Source organism: Anopheles moucheti, chromosome 3 (assembly GCF_943734755.1).
Source record: "Anopheles moucheti chromosome 3, idAnoMoucSN_F20_07, whole genome shotgun sequence".
In the NCBI taxonomy this organism is placed as follows: domain Eukaryota; kingdom Metazoa; phylum Arthropoda; class Insecta; order Diptera; family Culicidae; genus Anopheles; species Anopheles moucheti.
In genome coordinates, this window is record NC_069141.1 from 25101837 (window position 1) to 25121488 (window position 19652).

Sequence of the window (19652 nt, forward strand, 5' to 3'; positions counted from 1 at the left end):
ACTTATGATTATTTTAATCCACTTTCCGTTGCTAATACAAATAGAAAATCAAGTTCTCTCATTTGTTAATCACGACTTTGACATTAAAAAAAACATGACATTTCTTCTTACTATGTTGTACCAAATATATAAAAAAACTGAACAAATGTAATTAAAACGAAACAAACCCATCTAATGCAAACTGCTTTGGTTCTTGTCTTCATTTACAGAGCGTTCCCTAAGATTGGTTTCCGCAACTGCTTCACCAGTGCCACTACTGTGTTTACGGTGCAATAAAACAAAGCTAAAATGAAATGAATTTATCAAGAAAACTACATTGCAAAAGCACCAGGTACGGGACGAAAAAAAGGAATGGAATCGTTCACCGGACAGAAGCACCGGACGTGAACGGGAACCATAAACAACAAACATCAGCACGAACGGAGGAATGGGACCAACAAAAAAAAAAGGCAACCGCAATCGTTGCTTCGTACCATCTGACGTGACCGAAGCAACATCACCTGGAACACGGACCGGAAAGTGGGAGCGAGTCCGGCACACAATTGCAATTGAATTGCGTCCGGAAGTGAAATCTTTGGTCACAGTTTAGTGCACGCTTACTGCGAGACGGTCCCTACCAGACACATAATCGTACTGACGAAGCGGATGATTGTGCAATGACGGTTTTGTCGTGGAGAAAACTTTCTTCCCTCGTTCGTTTTGTTCGTCTTCTTTAAATCAACTCGGCAGCAAGAAAATTGTAGCAGCTTGCAACCAAAATAGCATAAAAGGCGATGTTGCTTGGTGCGATGCAACTGAACTCGGTCGCTTGTTAGTTTAGCTTGGTATAGCCCAATCAAAGCGCAATACGGTCCAATCAGAAGTTAAATTGTGTTCTACAGTTGAATGTGTTGCATTAGTTCCATTGTTGCAAAACGGACATACGAACAATGTCACTCACATTTTTGTGTAATTAAACAGTTAAGCGTCTTTTGTTGCATTGTTTTGCTCGCTTCGCTTTGGTTGTATTCATACCTCATTAAATTGGCACAAGAGTTTATGCCTTTGTTAATATTCTTTTCACGGTTTCAATGGGAAAATTTTTCTTATATTGTGCCCGTATTAAACTCACACCAACTTGTGCTTGGAGGCACACAAACTTTTCCCACCCTTCAATTTTTTTTATTCGAAAACAACAAAAAAAACCACACACACACAAATAAACAACTTTTTCCCCAACTTTCCCCACAAACAGTTACGAAAATCCCACTACCACTGTGGGCTGCGGTTGAGCAACTTCCAATGATAAAGACATCACGAAAAATGCGAAAGATCACCAGCGGCACCACCGACACCGTCGCCGTAGGGAAAACGGTGAAAAGTTGCGCGTAAATCGCGCGGAAAAATAAAGTGATGAAAAGCGGTACCCCGGTGCTTGTTGGTTGGTGTTGCGCGGCTCCGGCGACTGTGGCCCAACATAAATGAGTACATATTTATAGAAAAGCAGTGCAAAAATCGTCACGCCCTGATGGATAATTATAATTGAAACCGCGCACTGGTTCTTCCGCCGCTGACGATAAGCTCGAGCTTGGTGTTGTTGTTGTTTTTTTCTTCGGTGGCCGTGAGTTTGTGTAGGTGTGTAAGTGTTGTGAGGGTGGGTGTGTTTTGTGCCGTGCCGTATTATTGCCACAAGTAAGCAAAAGTGAGCAAGTGAGCATTGTGCTTGTGCTGCTGCCCGTGACGCAGCCCGGAAGCGTTCCAGGCGTGGCTGGAGTCGCTTTTGGCGCGCTGCCAGCCGTGAAGCTCGATTCCGAATTGCCATAAATTAAAAGCATCCCTAATCTCAAGCACTTCCCGCGTGCCAACCCCACCGGGTGCGGAGGGTGGTGTTCGTCGCAAACGAGCGCGTTCTGTTGCTTCGGGATATCCGTCGAACGGTTTTACCAGTGCGTGTGATATTGCTAGTAGCAGCAGCAGCAGCAGCAGAAGCTCGTCGTAGCGTCCGTATCCTGCCACCGAACGAAACGCATCGGAACCGAGACGCGCAATGACGGAAGCGGATAACTACGATGACGAGGTAGGTGCACTCTTTCCGGTACCGGGTACGTTCGAGCGTGATACCAGCAAGTATCGTCTCTTACGATTCGATGCTTTGAAATAATTAACCGGACTGTATAGAAAACCGTTCGACCCCAAACCCTTTGCTGATCTTATGTTGATGGAGCAGAAATTTCGTTCAAAGGAATTTTGTTCAAATTACCGAACCGATAATCTCGCGAAAGGGATTAAGGAAGCATCCTTTTCTGTGAGGGCTTAGAATTGAATGAACAGTCGACGGTTTCCTGCTGTTCCCAACGCAAAAAAGCGGGATCATAAACTAATTGGATACATCCTGGACGGGGTTTTTGGGGGTCTGTGATTGATGGGGTTGTTTGTTCAAAACAACAGGATACAGGAAGCGAGAGAAAGAGAGCCAGTTTGTGAAATAAATTTCGCATAACAGCAACATAAAAATCATAAACTGCTGTGTGTCATTAGACATTCGTATTGATGTGTAGTGTTGGGTCGAGAGCAAATGAGTATTTAAAATTATGTAGCGCTCCGAGGAATTAGCGATTAACGCTAGAAGGAAGCTTTCGAACTATTAAGAGCGTTATTTGAGGAGGATTAAATAATTTAAACATTTTTTGGTAGCATGTTCCTGCGAAACAGGATCAATAAATGACATAAAATAAAAGGACATTCAAATGCAATGTAAATCAGAAAAATATATGCTAAAATGTTTATCATATTTAATCCTCCTCGAATAGCGCTTCTCATAGCGCTACTAATCGCTCAGCGCTTAGCGTGCCCTTCGGAAGATGATTCGCACACTAAAGAATTTCCTCGCCCTCACTGCTCACTGAGGTGTGCGAGAGCGGGTCGCTCTGCTCATTCGAAAGGGCTACTTGATCCATCACTATTGATGTGTATCATTAGGTATTTCGAGTTAATACTTTAAGTTATATTGTTATTTAACTTTTTTATATTGTAATTTATTATTTAACATCATTCAAATAGAACAGCAATATTCGGTCCAATATTTTAATACTCTTCTCCACTAGCAACATGTTTATAGTCGTAATCCTGTACTTTGTACCTTGTTGCAATACAAAATCCGCATTTGTCCAAGAAATTTGATTTTTTTAGACGGATAATTCGTTTTAATTCAATTGTTCAAGTGTTCTTCTCGCTTTTTTTATCTTGGAGCGTTTCCTGTGCATTTGAAATTTTTGCAGTACAATGACTGTCTTTGAAATGAAGAATAGATGTTTAATTCCGGCAAATAATTTATCAACATCATCAGCCCCAAGGTACTCTACAGGTACTCCGCCCAGGTGGCAATGCGTATAGCGCAAAGAATTCCCCAGTCATACCCTCCGCCACTTATTTTCTCTCGCAAGTAAAAACCAAACCACTTTAAATGGTACCGAATGATCCGCAAAATTAAACAAATGTACATTCCGACAATGTTCCTCCCAAATCGTTCGGCAAATAAAACCGGAGAAAAGCACAACAACGCATGTTTCCGTTGCTCGTTTTCTTTTTTATACCTTTATTGTTGTAAAAAAGGCCTGCGGTTACATTGCTACTGTAAAACATTTTTCATTTCAACTTCGGGCTTCACTTCCGTCCTGCCCGGGACCCTACGCGTCCTGTCGAGAGTGGAGCTGCGTGAACGGACAGTAAATCCTTAGGCCTGGTGCGGAACCAGTTGTACGTGTGATTGTGTGTGTATGTGTGTGTGTGTGTGTGCCTTTGTATCCGTGTATGTCTTGTGCTTCTCCCCCGCGGGCCATTAATTTTCCCAAGAAACAAACCCATCACTGTACAAACATACACGCGCAATACACACCCCACACATAATTGCTGTTGCCACCACTACGCTGTTCTCTCACCACTATCCAGCAAGTATCCAGCGATAAGCGATAAGCAACAGCGCACGGGAAGCGCTCCGTGACTCAACAATTCCGGTGAATTGGAGTTTCCGGAGTTTCGGGGTTTTCCTTTTCTTGTTACATTTCGCATTTCTCACGCCGTACAGCACATACACGCGCAGTTCGTCCCTTTTCGGTTCGGCGAATGGAACGACGGTACACTGGATGGTCGGTTGGAGCATCATAAACCACGAATGCGGGTTCCTGGGGGTCGTCTGACAAACGCAACCCAACAAAGCATAATATTGCTTTCCAGCGTTTATCGTATCCATCATTGCACTGGTTCCCCCTTCAGGCGCTGCCGGCATATTTCTTTGCAAGGGTGGAAACCGTTTTGCGCCAGTCATCGACACCGGATGGGACCGGTGTTGGAGCTTTTGTCGGTGGCAAGTTCCTGTTGGCGACTGGGTAGAAAGTAAAATCATAATTTTCATACAGGAACTGTACTGCCTTTTCGTTTTTTTGGTACGGCTTAATCATTTATTTTACTTCCCTTGTGGGTTCCAAGAAATGGACATTGCATCGTAGGGCTAACGCCGGCCATGTTTTAAATTAACTTGTTCATTGAGGTTGTATACATTTATGGTGTTGCTGGGCCAGTTCAAGGCCAGTTTTATTTAATGAAATTTTACTCCACAAGAAAAAAGAACTCTAGCGATGTGAGCTGTTCGTATAAATACTGCTCTGTGTGAACTTTTTAAATACACCTCAAGGTACGTCTCAAACGATAACCACTGCCAAGAAACAGCGTTGAAATCCAATTAGCTGAATTTCAGTTTTCATAACTACCATTAAACAAATTTCCCCAGATCCCAAGCTAGATTTCTCGTTTTCTTCTCATTTCCAAATGAACTTTACGCATCTCACGTTTGTACAGTGAACCGATTGTTCTGCCGTACTTCGATCCACGTACATGTGGCATCGAATGAATAAAATAAAAACCTTTCGGACTGACGGCACGGATGATGAATCAACCTACATGCGTGCGTGCCATGTCATGATAGCGGCAAATCCCTGGCCGTGACGTGCTGCCAGTCAAATGTCAATTCCAACTGCCACAAACTGTATCATCCTTCACCTTTTCGCCCTCGTTATGTTATGTTTGGCTGACAAGGTATACGGTGTAGTACCGTGCACGAGCCTGAAATATAAAAGAAAGTTTTTTTCCGAGAAGAGTGTATGCAGAACTTTTATAATGAACTGCAGCACGATGATGTTGAGGTCGGGCGAAATCGTTTACCTTTTTGGAGTCGCGAAAAATAAGTCAAAATCAATTGTTTATCCAATTATTGATAAAACGTATGAAACGTATCATTCATCACTCAAAGTCTCCACTTCATTTGAATAATTATTCAACAGTCACGGCTAAATATTGTTAAAGAAATACTACCTAAGGAAATAAAAAATAAATCTTGCAACCATATAAAGCGCTATTGATCATAGGGAATCTTTGTGGGCAAGGATCGTTTGAAATCATTGTTATGATAAGATCAAGTTGCTGAGGTTATCAACGTCTTTTCAATATCTTAACATTAAATAGCATTGCATTTGGATCGCTCAAAAGGGAAACTCAGCAATTTAAAGCGTTGTTCTCTAACAAATTGGTGAATTTAGTCAATCGAATTTCTTTAATGAAGAAAATATTCAAAGCCTAAGGCTCCCTAGACTATGCAAGAGTCCATCTTCTTATTGAAGGAAATTAACTAACCGAATCAACATCATTATAGGATAAACTTATAAAGTCCCATAACCTCTTGATCTCTTGAAGTATCTTTACTGTATAAATAAGTTTCGTTTTGATTGCTTATTGAAATATTAATTAAATACTTTGTCTTAAAACTTGTGCTTATCAGTGCAATATTAAGCGAAGAGAAATTGTGCTGCACTTTCAACTCAACTGCGGTCGATTATTTGCTGTCAGTGCCACTTTACCAGTTACGAACATCGTACATCTTAATGTACAGCAATTCTATCCTCCGCTGCAATCTTCTTCACGTTGCGTTGATAAATTAAACTTCTCAAAAAAGTTTGCACAGTGAAGTGCAAACTATAGGCAAAACAAAACAAAAAAAATACCGTCCACGAAGCGATAAAGAACCCTCCCACCAGCAAACCAGCGCTGCTTGAAATCTGTTCGTCCGACAATTTCAACCTAACTGTCCCGTCCGCGTTGACACACACTGCCACAGGCGCCCAGGAGAAAATGGACAGCGCAATTGAAAAGCAAATAAACTCCAGCTCAAGAAATGTGCAAACAAACAGTTCACACAGCACCGGATTCGAGCCACTGGGACACCACTGGTCTGCATTTTATAACCAAGTTCACTACGATCACTGCACAATCTTCGAGCTGGGCGAGCTTCAAACTTTTGTAACAACTTTTTGTCGTCCCCGGGATTGAAGAAGTAAAATAATATCAAGAAATCATCACTAACCTTTTTCGCTAACCTGAAGTTTTGCTCGCGAATTCCATCGGCAAACAACAACAAAAAAAAACTAGGTGAAACGAGACAAAGTTTTTTTTTCATTCACGAAACTTTCCCAGACATACTTGCCATCTACCAAACGCGAGGAGTATCACATTGTTGCAGAATTGCAATCATACACTTCCGGAAGCAGCGACTTCAAAACTCAAAACAAGCGCAATGGAAAACAATATCCACATACCGCTCGCGAACGATGGTAAAACAATGTCACCGGTATTACGTTATAATGGGCACAGCAAGCTCCACTTCATGGGAATGCGTACAGGAACAGCTTGACAACTAAATATGCTGATGTCGAGTATGGCTTTTTCCTCGAGAAAAACTTCTGATGTGAAAAACATCCACAACCTGTCTTGGGTAGCGTTGAACGTTGAACTCACCCGTATCAGTATAAGCACGGCAGAAATGAAGCACAAACAACGGCAAAACCTGCCACACTGTAAAATTAACTTTCGGCTTGAGTTCTACAAAATGAAGCCTACTTGATTTCTTCCAGTTCGCTTCAATTCCAGTGGAAAAAACACACCCCCAAGACACTTGTCTCACGCGGCCAACGATGACGTTGATCGTAATGATGATTATGATGATGGTTTCCTTAATCAAACCTTACCAACACATCCGGTCGGGACCGTATTTGGGTGAACCATAGTTTCCACTACGGGGAATCCGTGAAGGGAAACCTCCTCCACAACTTATGAGTCAAAAATTTAAGCCACTTTACACTGTGAACCATTGGCGGTGGCGATTGCTGAAACTATTTCTGTGCGAAACGATTTGTGACGCTTTGCTTACCGCGTTACCAACCAACCGTTTCATGAATATTTCAAATAATGATAATCATCCTCAGCGGCCTCGCCATCATGACGCTGCTGCTCCGGTCGCATCCCGCATCGCCTCATACAGTTCAGAGAATGGTGCATGCTATTTAAATTTCATTTTTCATACCACAGCTTCTTTTTCACTTTCACGATGGGAAAGCATAATCTTTCTGATAGAGCGTAAGTCTATCTACTAGTTCCCGCCATGGGCAAGCAACGGCACACCCCCGAAACCTTCCGACCGCAGTCGATCGGCTGGTCGGTATGTGGGTGAACGCTGTTGGGCCCATAATCCAATCTGTTTTAAAGCGTTTGTCACACAGCCGGTACCAAACATGAAGCACGGTGGAAAACTGAGGGAGCCTGAAGAAACTCCCTCCACCTCCCGGCAGTCTGATCTGGAACGGTATAAATATGGGAGTGAATTTATTTTGATAAGACCCAAACCGAGGACTTTTGTAGCCTAACCACGGGATGGAGGATGAAACTAAAAGCCACAGGCATTGCGATTATCATAAAACGAAACCATGCACTGCTCTGATGGTGCTGCTACTGCTGCTGCTGGTGCTGGAATGAATGGGAAAATATGCTTCTCCTATATCGCTTTTTATCTTTCCTCCAACTCTCAATGAATAGATATTACACTGCATTTAAGATTCCGGAAGAGGCAGCCTGGAAAGTAAATCGGATGCAGCCAAAAGCATTCATTCGCTCCAAAAGCCGTACTGCCGTGAGGCACTAGCGATGGTAATACTTCCAGCCAAACGGCACGCCTGCTGCGGGTCTTTTCCTATCATGATTTAACGCTCCTGCAGTTAAGCTAAAGAAAAGTTAAAAACGTTTACTCTTCCATTTGATTGGAGAACCGTTTTTTTGTTTTTCCATGCTCACTACACCCACCACTGAGCAATGGTTTTGTTTTTTTTTTTTCAAATAAAGAACCATTTTCGGTGGAAAAATAGTACTGCCGAAAATGTTTACCGCTCTGAGGGCTACCAGGCGCCTCCATCGTACGATTGCGGCACGTTACGGTTTAAGCACAATAGCAAGTCTATTCTCCATTTTGTGAACGCGTACGGAGAAACCCGGTAACGCTTTGGTCATAAAATAGAGTAGTTTTTCGTCCATTGTTTTGAACATAATAATGGAGACCTTAAACAAACGCTTAATAATTAATCGTCAAGCATTATGCCCACAACAGTTTTGTTTTCGAGGGTGAAAATTTAATGCATACCATTCAAAGAACAATGAGAGAGTTTAGAGTTTACTTTAGACTTGTTTTGTTTTTTTAATGAAAATTTACAGGGAAAACAGAGTCATGGGGAGAATTAACGCTTCTTAAATCCAAAACAAGGTCAAACTATATTCACAAATCTTTAATGTTGACTTTAACATTCGCCTGCCTTGCGATAGCTTTCGATTCCTGCCCCCTTTTTTCTGATTTTCAAACACTTTCATTTCCAACTTTTCCTGCGGGGATTGATTTCTCTGCAAAACCCTACCTCACCTCCTATTGCGGCTACCCTTGCACATCGTTTGCCCGATCCCGACCCTAGTTGGCTTCCTTGCTTTAACGATCGACGAGCCTTAAATCATTGGTCCCGCTAGTCCCGGAAGTGTCAAAACATGTTACGTTGACGTTGCAGCTCGATACTTTTCACCTGTTTCGACATCGATTTATCAACTGCTGCAGCTTCTACCTTCCGGCCAAACACGAAATAACCTGTCTATCCACCGGAAGGACAGCTACTGCTACTGTTTTACTACCCTGCGCAACCTGGTTCCCAACGATGGGAAAAAGTATGCGTTTCCCTGTGATGGTGGTTGGGGACACAGTCAAGCAAAACCATACCTTTATGCAGTATGCGGTAGGTGTCAATACCTTGCCAATGACCGCACCGTACTTACGGTAGTGCTTTTTGGCTTGATTTGATTTTCTGTTTCGCACTATCTGAGATTGAAGTTTCTCTTTATTCGTTACTTTATCGCTACCGGCCCAACCACTCATATACACTGACGCAACAAAACGAGTGGAGAAAAATGAAACCCACCCCAGCAATACGTTTTCGTATCCCATCATAATGTCTATGGGCTTGTATCGTGCGGTTTGGTGTTTTTGTTAATCCACTCTCACCCTCATTTGGTGCTGTTGTATTTACTGTTTACAAATTTTGGTTTTGATTTTCGTAAAAAAAAAGTTTTCCTCATTATCAACCCTCATGAATCGATGCTATTTTTCAACAGGAAAAAAGAATGGGAAAACTCATTTGTCGCTTCATTGAATGTAAAGCTTTCGGTGTGGGGAAATACTTAGGGCGCGCGCGTGTGGGGTGACGTGTTCGATGATTATAAGGCTTATTTTCCGCTTGACTTTAAGTACATTGCATTGACATTCAATGGCTGAACTTTCATAATTAAACCGTTAAATTAGGAGGGGATTTAGATACCAAAATGAACGCACTGATGTAATAAATATTTCATACCACCACTTCTTTAAATCATTTAACGCAAAGTAATCATTTCAGTGATATGTTGAGAATATTATTTAAAACTTAATATTTTACATTTAAAAATGAACTTAATTAATTCATGCCAGAGAAGATTGAAACAGAGTTTGATTGAACTTTATGCCCAAAACTCACCACGATTCCGACCAGGAATTGTCAATATGCCTAAAATATTCTGATTAAAAGTAAACGACAGACTATTCGGTCAATATTGACGAGATATTGACGATACAAGCAAATATATCACAGTGCACCGAGCTTGCGAAAACTCCCCAGTAGTGTGGCCCACTGCCATTTCCGTGCCACGTACCGGATTCCCTTACAACTTGCCTTCAAATTCATTCTTCCTGACAGTGATCAATCGTTGTTTATCTCCACCCCGTCGCAACTGTTTCCAAATCGTGCCTAATAAGCCTCGAATGAAAAACCCTTCCCAGCCCATAGAAAAGGGCCACGAAATGGCACCCGTTCCGCCCCGCGTCTAGTGGATTGCAAAACAATACGCCATGGCAGCTCGAGGGGTGAACGAGGCACCACCGACCGATCAGCTGTATCGAGACAGAAGGTCGGGCCAGGTGTTCGTGCGGACCACGCAAAAGTTCAAATTTAGATCTAATCAATCATGTTCCAGTCAGTTACTGTGGACGATGAGACCGGCAACCCGAAAACCGCCAACTTACCTGACCCCACCATAAAAAACGGCCACCTGCTATACCTTTCGCTGACAATTTCTATCATTCCTTGCTCATTTTCTCCTCGAGCCCGACTGTACAGTTTTGGTCTTGACATACCCGGGAGGCTGGATAAAATTGTTTCACTAACAATAAGCTAGCCCCGAGTTCTGGTGGTGTTTTTAGCATGTCTGCTGAACCGTGTCCGTGTCGAGCAGCGGACCGAGTTTAGCATTCTTCTCTAAAAGGTTAGTTAGCACACTCGATAAAAGCTCATCAATCATTGTTAACAACGGGCCGGTTGAGGAAAGACATTTTTCGGCATTCAGCATTTAAAATTGTGCAGAAATCGGCTTGAAAAATGAGACCGCTTGAGAATGTTTTAAAGTAAACAATGAAACAAAAGCGCAGTTCATGGCTAAATTGTTTGAATGTCTTTCGTTTAAAGGACAACAGAAGGCTTCGAATGATGCTCTTGGCATTTTGTGTTTAACATTCAACTTTTTAATCATTTCTCTCATTCAACTTCACAATAGTTGTTCGCTTTTAGTTCGTCTTTTGTGCTATTGATTTAGGCGACATTTTATTTTGTATTAGCAGGAATCATGGGAAAACTTTTTTCTTGATTTTTGTTTCTTTCAAGTAATGGCAGAATTGCTGAATTGTTTAATGTTTAATGGCAGATATTTATTAATTGCCTTAAAGAGCTATATCGAAAGATTTAAATTAAAAATTACGAAGAATCTTACATACTGAATTAATCCTAACAAAGAACACTTCAAAGACCAACACGCAGAAAGGAGAAAAAAAACAATAGAGGAAGAAACATTAACAAGAGGAGTGCGACAAAAAAGGAGGTCAGAATAGACAGTGAAATGACGAAGGCTAGAAAGGAAGAGATCCTTTCAGCCATGGCACGTGCGACGAGTAGGGACATGAAGAGAAACATGGAAGGTGCATCAGTCATACCGAGAAGCAGACTAGCAATGAAGATTGCCTGAGCTTGGTGACGCCTGATCTCGAGGGATAGGAGCTCTAAAAGTAGACAACGAGTGGAGTACTGTTAGAATTGTTTCAATAGAAATATTTTGTCCTGGGCTTGGTGTGGGGTAGAGGTCCTCAAACGATACGGAATTCCGCTGCGCAATGTGGACCTGATGAATATCGGTGTCGGATATCGTATGAAATCTTCATAGTTCAGGTGTCGGTTGAGGTCATTGACATTAACCAGAGAATATAACATGATATCGTTACTTGTAGACACGAAAACACTCTTCCACATCCTTAATCATTTTCAACAACTTGAGGCGCATCCATTTCTTGTATTGGAAGTTTTATTCAGTTAGATTTAATGAGATTAATTAAATCGTTCATTAATAAAAGTTGGATCATTCATATAAAAGTTAGGCTGTATTCATTTCTACGATATCTACAGAGTATCACAGTGAAAATGCTACGAAATCTGCTTATTATCCCGAAGACTTGTTCTTTTTAATAATATCAAAAAAGTTATTGCGCAGGTATATTCCATCCGGGATCATGCCTTTCGCCAAATATGATTTCGTAGCCTAATCTCATTAAAACCGACGGTTATCATTTACGCATAGCCTGCTAACTGCCTAACCCAAAACTCACAATTAATGTTAATTACGGGGCACAAAGTTCAAGACGAAACCGGCGCATCAATTATGCGGACCACTGCACCAAACAAGCGTATCCGCTAATAGAATTAGCTCAATGCAATGTAATTTCTCACTCGCCAACTCGAACTTCATCCACGCGTTCAACACTGTGCGTAAGTCCGGGAAGCAGCTTGGTGACGTGGAAACATCAACACCACACCAGCGGTACGCAATCGGTTTCTGTGAGCGAGATCGATAAATTCTAATGAGATACTTGCGCCGGCCGGGAAGTGAGGGAAAATGCAATCGGCCATCGAACCACAATCTGGCCACAAAGGTCAATTACCGATCGATCGAAGATTAGACGACGGTTGAAGCACACTCGCTGCCCGTCGTGATGGGTAGAACCCATGTTAACTTCGTGTGCATTGTGGCGTTCGTTTTGTTTACCGAAACGCACTCGTAAATTTAAAACGCTCCCCAGCCATTTCAGTTCCAATTTCGATTGAGATAATCGCGTCCGTGGGGTCTTATTTACATGCTTTCGTGGATTTCGTGCCCCCATCGTGGGGCATACCGCGTGTTCCCGGAACGCGGTCAATGTTACCATGCCAATCAATTTGCCATTGCAGACGTGATTGGCTAAAGCATCCAATTAGTGTATCGGGTATTTCAAGCTGTTTCATTACGCTTGATGGTGTGGTGAAATTGTTTTGGTAGTATTTTTTAACACTTCACCACGGCCTTCCCCGCGCACATCACAACTCCTCCGATACGGCTCGCCGTGATGTACGGCTCATGTTGCTGTACGTTTGGTGCGATCCTACTGCCCAATGTCGAGGGTTAAAATCGTTCTTCAAATGGCTTGTTTGCTTGCTATGAATAAATTACGAGTGTGATTATTTACCTCTTTTGATTGGTACGAAATAAATACATTTGACTGCATCGACTAAGACATGAATCAGCTTTAAAACAACATGTTTTCACAACCCTTTCGTTGAGTTTCACTTAAATATTGTTCGTTAGATTTCTACGCTCTTCCCAAACAAGGTTGAAGTTCTTTTCTCACACCAAGCGGACTTTATCAGACCCACAAACACAGAGCTAATATTTATGTTCTGCCAAAGGAAAAAGGTTGGCTTTGCTTTCTCGCCAATGGGGTTGAATACCTTTCGGGTTAATATCAATAAATTGGGAAAGCGGAGAATAGGGATGGGTTTAACATTAAGATAAAAAATACGGAAAACAAATAAAGCCATATTTTCTACCAAAGGTTTTAATGTTTGCAAACCACTATATAAAAGAAAAACACTCACACAATAAACAAAGAAGCAATGCCTGTGTCGATGGTTATTTTAATACTTACCATGACTATGACAGTTTATCCCTTCGTGGTAGAAGTAGAAGGGATAATTCCCAGCGACATACATACCATAAACAACATCAATTTACCGTACAACTGAGCACTATTCCTTTCGTTGTCGGGTGTCGATTAATATTTTTCAACTCATTTCAAACTGTTCCAAAACATTAAGCAACGTTCAATCGACATCGATCGCCAACCATCGTCCGACCGTGCTGGGAAATGCTGCACACTGTTCTAGCCTGCAGTGCACTCTTCCTTTCAGCGAACCAAAGCAGTCTTTCGCATCTTTGCTCGAAGCCAAACAACGCATCCCCGCGTGTACGCGCAACCGATCGAGAAGCTGAGAAAATTAATTACGAATCAATTTATCATTACGTTCAATCGCTTTTTCTCCCATTTTTCCCCACCGGCCAGCCATCTTCAGCGAACATTGGCGAAAGTTAACGCAAAATGTCCGAACGCAAGCCGGACCCAGACATGGAGCATGGGGTGGGGAAAATAAAAACTTTTGCCCGAGCACGGTTTAATGAGACGGCAAAATCGACGCGGTTGCCGTTCGATTGGGGCGGGAAAATTGTTCTCTTCGTTCGTTGCTTTCAGTCTTTTGGTGCCTTTTTGGTTCGGTTTGTGTGGACGATCGCTTTCGCTTAAATGATGTATCGTCATTGATCGAGTCTGAAACAAACTCTCTTCCATCGCTAGCAATTTTTTCTTCCATCCCAATGATCCAATCAGAGGGACTGATGGAAGCGATCCATCAACAGGAATCGCATGTACCGCAACGAATGGGGTTGCATTATCGATAACTTCACCGCCTGCAAAAGATCCAATTGCCATGCCGCCATTTTTTCCATTCCCACCCAAGTCCTTTACTGCACGCAACGTTCAACAGCAACAGCACTTCCAGCAGTGGCCCCACAAAGTGGTGCGCGAAAGCTGGAGTTAATGGTCACTCATGGGGAAAGCCCGTGCATAAATGATTGAATCATTTACAGCAATAATTAAATTTACATTTTTCACGCCACGCCATATCACACACCGCACACGTCAATCTTTGCGCATTAGCGTGGTGGCAGCGTGGTTTCCGGTTGCACTTTTCGCCTCTTCAGCAGTGCCGTTTGAAAAATGAAGCACCGAAAGAGTGTTTTACGCGCGAACACATGAGCTGATGGGCACGGTAGAACAAGGCTTATCGGATCGCAACGAAATGGTTTTTTCTACAGTGTAGGTCATGAAAGAAGAAGCAGAACAAAATGAAGCATTATTTTTGTGATCGCAAATAATTACGTGCATTGTAGAATGTTCGAATGATGTTGTAAAACCTGAATCAAATTAATCAAATCAAAAATATTATCATCTATTTCACAAGATGACTCAAAGTCAAACTAATTACACTTTTAAAGGCATCGTCAAAGATGTATTTTGAGCATTGTATCAGGAGTAATTTGTTCAAAATCAGGGAAATCAATGAAGATCCTGTAAAAACACAAGAGAAACTCTTAAAGACATGTACGAATACTTCGATCATGTCTCAACCGAATATTCAAGGCCAGAAGATCATGCTGGATATATGGTGGGACCAGCAGGATGTGGTGTATTATGAGCCGCTACGAACAACCATAAAAATCACAAAAACAAAACAATGTACTAATATTATTCACAAGATAGCAGAAAATAAAATCAAATAAAATCATTTCTTTCCGAAAACGAAAAACATTAATTCACCTCGACTTCGATAACGTTAAGCAACAGTTTAGTCCATCCTTGTAACTGCCGTTGCCTTATCGTCATCGTTCAACAGTTCGTGACTCGACCCCATTTCCCATCTCGTTACCGTTATCCAAGCCACCTGTAGGGGCGACCGCTCATCGTTCAGCCATTCACCGGAAAGGTTTATGTGTATATTTGCACATGCAACCATTTCCGGTTACAACCTGGTTGCCTCAGCTACAAAGTTGGTGTAATTTTGAATGGCACATTTTTCCCCTGTCAACAGTGTCGGCACGACTGCATGTGCAGGCGGTAAGCTTTCGTTACGAGCTGTGCATAAATTAAGCCACAATCATCACCCGGTTGGCCAGGCAGAATGAAAGCACATCGCCAACAACAAGCTCGATTGGTCACGGTGAGAAGTTTATTGGCTATACGGACCGATGTTTATCTTCGCAGCGAAGGAATCAACGTTTCCCCAGTTCACCAGTCCGGATGGTGATTGGCACGGTACTTGAGACAAAAGCAAAACAGCAAAACGTTGCCAGCACATTGCTAACGATTTTCCGATGTAAATACGAGCAGAACTGCAGAATGATACTGAAGTAGCTCGACTTATTGCGGTCAGTGAGAACCCTGTTGGCTTATCATGCAATCGGGCATCGGGTGGTTGGCGAAGCGGAATAGTAGTGGGAAAAGAAAACTGAAACCACATTTCTCATGGCCAACTGCCTTCGACGTTGCTAGGGGTCGCTTTTCCGTTGACAGCTATTTAAATTCATTTGAATAGAAACGAGTAGCAACGAGTGAGACAGTACTTCCAGCGAAGAAAAATAATATCCTGTCCGTTTTTATGGGTCCAATTGTGTTGTGCTATGCATACGGATAGGATTAGTTTTGTTATTTGCCTGGAGATTTATGCAGATGGAACGTTTGGTGCATGTGTTTCATACAAGCACAAGGGAAAGTTTTACTTTATAAGCAAAGAAAACGTTTTAGAAATAAATATTTAGTGTGTATCGTTAAGCAGACATATTTCTTAATATAAAAAAGTGCTACGCTATAACACTTAACCAAAATTCATTGTCCTGGGGTAAATTTATTTACGTAAAAAAACGCCACAAACAGCTTTCGGCCGCAATAACTGGTCCGGTTGGACGAAACCTCTAAACCGTAATTCATCGATGTTACGACACATAGTGGCCAGCCGACAGTAGATCCGAAAGCCGATTAAGATAAGCTTAGTTTAATGCTATGCAATCTCTAACTGACTCGAACCAAGCCATTTGCAAAGATACACACACACACAATCTCTTGCTCTCCCTCTCTCTCTCTCTCTCTCTCTCACTTAGTGACAGCGACGAAAAGAGATTGTTCCATTGTCTAATGAATTACTTTTCTAGCCTTCCGGAACTCTGGCACGCTGGCACGGTGGTCAGGCTGTCCGTTCTGGGCACGAAAATCCGGCGACCAATCTGTCCACTCGTCGCCTAATCCAAACCAACATATAAACCTTGATGGTAACTGGTTTATGGTTGTAAAATTTACGACGGTGCTAAAAATGTGACTGCCTTTTGCGTGCGTGATGGTATCGGCTTACGGACTACGGACACACAGCACCATGCAGAAGATGTCAAATCAATCACAAAGAAACGATCAGCAATTTTCTTTACTGCAGTGATCGAACAGAAACGCATAAAACAATGTTCCAATTTGCGATCGGACGGTGCGAAATGCAGCCATGAAGAACGCTTTCGTGCTGAGTGGATGTCTTGTTTGAGAAGTATCGTAGTGCGATGCTACTTGCTACTTACTTTTAATAATAGCTCACAATAGAACAGACTTACTCACCCCAGAACTGCAAGCACTTTTCTATATGCACTGAATATTGCTCTAATTTATACATTTTTTTCAACTGTGATAATAATATTCATATCTTTGATTACCTTGAAAATTACAACGTTAAATGTTGACTCTAACATTGGAATATACATTTTTAAAATAGAAGACCATCAATACGTAAACCTTCGATTATAATATTTCATGCCAGTTTCTCTCTTTCAACCCCTAAAACAAACATCTGAATCAGTAAAATCAGATTCATAGGAAGTTGGAATATGTGCAGTGAAGACACAATGAAACTATTTTATTATGCAACATGTTGAACAGGTACTTGCACTGAAGATGTTTTTTTTTTAATCTTCGCCGCCCATGCATCTTGCACTGAAGATGTTTTTTTTTTAATCTTCACCGCCCATGGTGGCAAGTATTCCTCTCCAAAGAAGGAATCGTTTTTACGACGCTTCAGAATAGCGACAGAATCTTGCATTAAGCATACACCGAACAGTATGGTTCGCGTTGCACCGTAGAATAAGATGCATCCTACCACAATACACCATTGTTGCAAGTGCTCCAGATGCAAGGAGGACAGCATTGGCCAACCGCAAACCAAAGCCCATTGCTTTCCGTGCACCCAGCTAGCGCCAGGAGAGCACCAGTACAGCACATCTCAGCAAGTGGAGCAAATTTATTACCCTAACCGTACGGTGGTTCACCATTCAGGGAGGGCATAATCATGAATGGTGGCCAGCCCGTGGAAATTCAATAGAGCCCCATCCGTCAGGATATTGGAAGGAAATGAAACCGAGCGGCTGCTCCACTGGACACCGGAACGCCTGTCGCTCGTTTTATTTTTTTTTTTAATTTGCACACTACAATGTACCGACGACCCGTGTCGACATTGTCTGTCGGGTAAGATGAATGTTTGTGCTCTTCATCCTTTAAAAGCACACGATGCACATCTAATGGGATCCGGCGGGGTGTGTGACATTATTTAAGCCAGGTTTAAGAGGTTTACTTATGCAAATGGTCTCCGCCCGGTGAAGCTCGTGTACGTAACGAATGGCTTTAAAAAGGCTGCACCGGTGAGCCATTTCTTCGGGCTTCATATATTCACCTTCGAGGCGATCTTTGACGTTTAAATGCTACTACTTGGAGTATTAGCCTACCAATGCTCAGACGGTGGAGAAGGAAAATGGATTGCGATAAGTGACCGTCAAACGGTTGACTTTATCGATTCTGAAAGCGAATAGCCTTCAAGTTTGACCTAGTCGTAACACAATGGGGAAAAATAGTACCAATGATGTCGTGTTGGAATTTAAATGTTGCACAACATTCAATATGTGTTTGTAATGGAGTCCTACCACATGTTTCAAGGACTCCTTATGGCTTAAGGCTTATGAGTAACATGTGTTATTAAAATTATCTCTAAATAAAATAAATGGCATTAATAAAAATGATACTATGGAACAATCGTTAGTAATTATTTCTAAATTACAATGTTCAACCTGAAGGACAATCTGATCATTCCAATTGTTTGCTTTTCCTCGTAAATCAATATCCAGTCACATTGAACTACTGCACAAACAGAACATCGAAACATTCATCCATCAGCAAATCGCCACGTGCTGCAAGTCACATGTGTCAAGCCCGACGAAGCCCTTACTTTGAATGCAGTGCCAATGGACAATACACTTGCATTGTACGCGTTCAAAGTTTTGCTGCGTTTGCATCCACAGGTGTGTGCGCCAGTGCAGTCGTGCATACGTCAGTGGTCGGATGTAAGTGCAACAGTTTCGAACAGTTTGATTGCAAACAGAAATTCGACGAATCGGAATCGTGTTGAATGAAGTGTGTTACGATGTTTGTGATTGTGTGTGTGCGTGTGGTTTCCTTCGATAATTTAGATCTGCCTGCGATGCAACAATGATACCGATGGATGGTGGTACAAAAGTTCACCACAGCTAAAACGCACGAAAAGTTTCATCAGTTTCATCAGCTGTAACAACACATTGCTGCCTGCTTGTCAGTTTGCTAGCAAGTGATGGAGTATTTTCGCGTGCAGTACGAGCAGGATATGAAGGTACAAAGGAACGTGATTCAACGGGGAGTTCCATTATCCATCAATTTCAATTATTGGGAGGGAAATGTTTGTGCATGAAGTTTTAGCGCTCGTAGTGTTACTTCAGCTGAAATGAATGGGAAGTTTCCGTGGAACTGGATCAATGGTGGAGGAAGAGGAAAGAGTGGTTTGTTAAACTTATAACTTAGTTTACACGATTGTTCTTGGAGTGGCCCCTTTGCTGCAGTGGTAACGATGTAGATTTCACGCACGGCTGGACTGGTAACAAATCTAAAATGGACTTTCCATCCAAGAATCGATTGATAACATTCGAGTAAGGGGTCGCTACAGCGTTTTCTAACAGTCTTTGCCACTAAATTTTGTCTCTAACGCATGAATTTTTATCTATTAGTCACCAATTATTGACAGTAGGCTAGCGATATCATTAAAATATATACACAAATGTATGAATAGGCATCAAATGAATTAGCAACCATTTTCTTTCAGTTAAAGTTTTCGGTAATTATTATGACTGTGTTAAAACTTCAGCCCATTTTATAGCACCGTTTGAGCAGGTCTCAAATATGATTGTTTTGTAGAGATTACCTAGTCGAC

General features: G+C 42.0%; 1 protein-coding gene across 1 annotated transcript in view; it reads left to right on the top strand.

Moving 5' to 3' along the window:
* The first annotated feature begins 2026 nt into the window (after positions 1–2026).
* Positions 2027–19652, top strand: part of LOC128305049 (venom dipeptidyl peptidase 4) — a 75555-nt gene continuing 57929 nt past the window's right edge. Inside the window, exon 1 of the mRNA XM_053042333.1 lies at positions 2027–2056. Coding sequence (XP_052898293.1) covers positions 2027–2056 — 30 coding nt within the window. The remainder of the gene's footprint in view (positions 2057–19652) is intronic.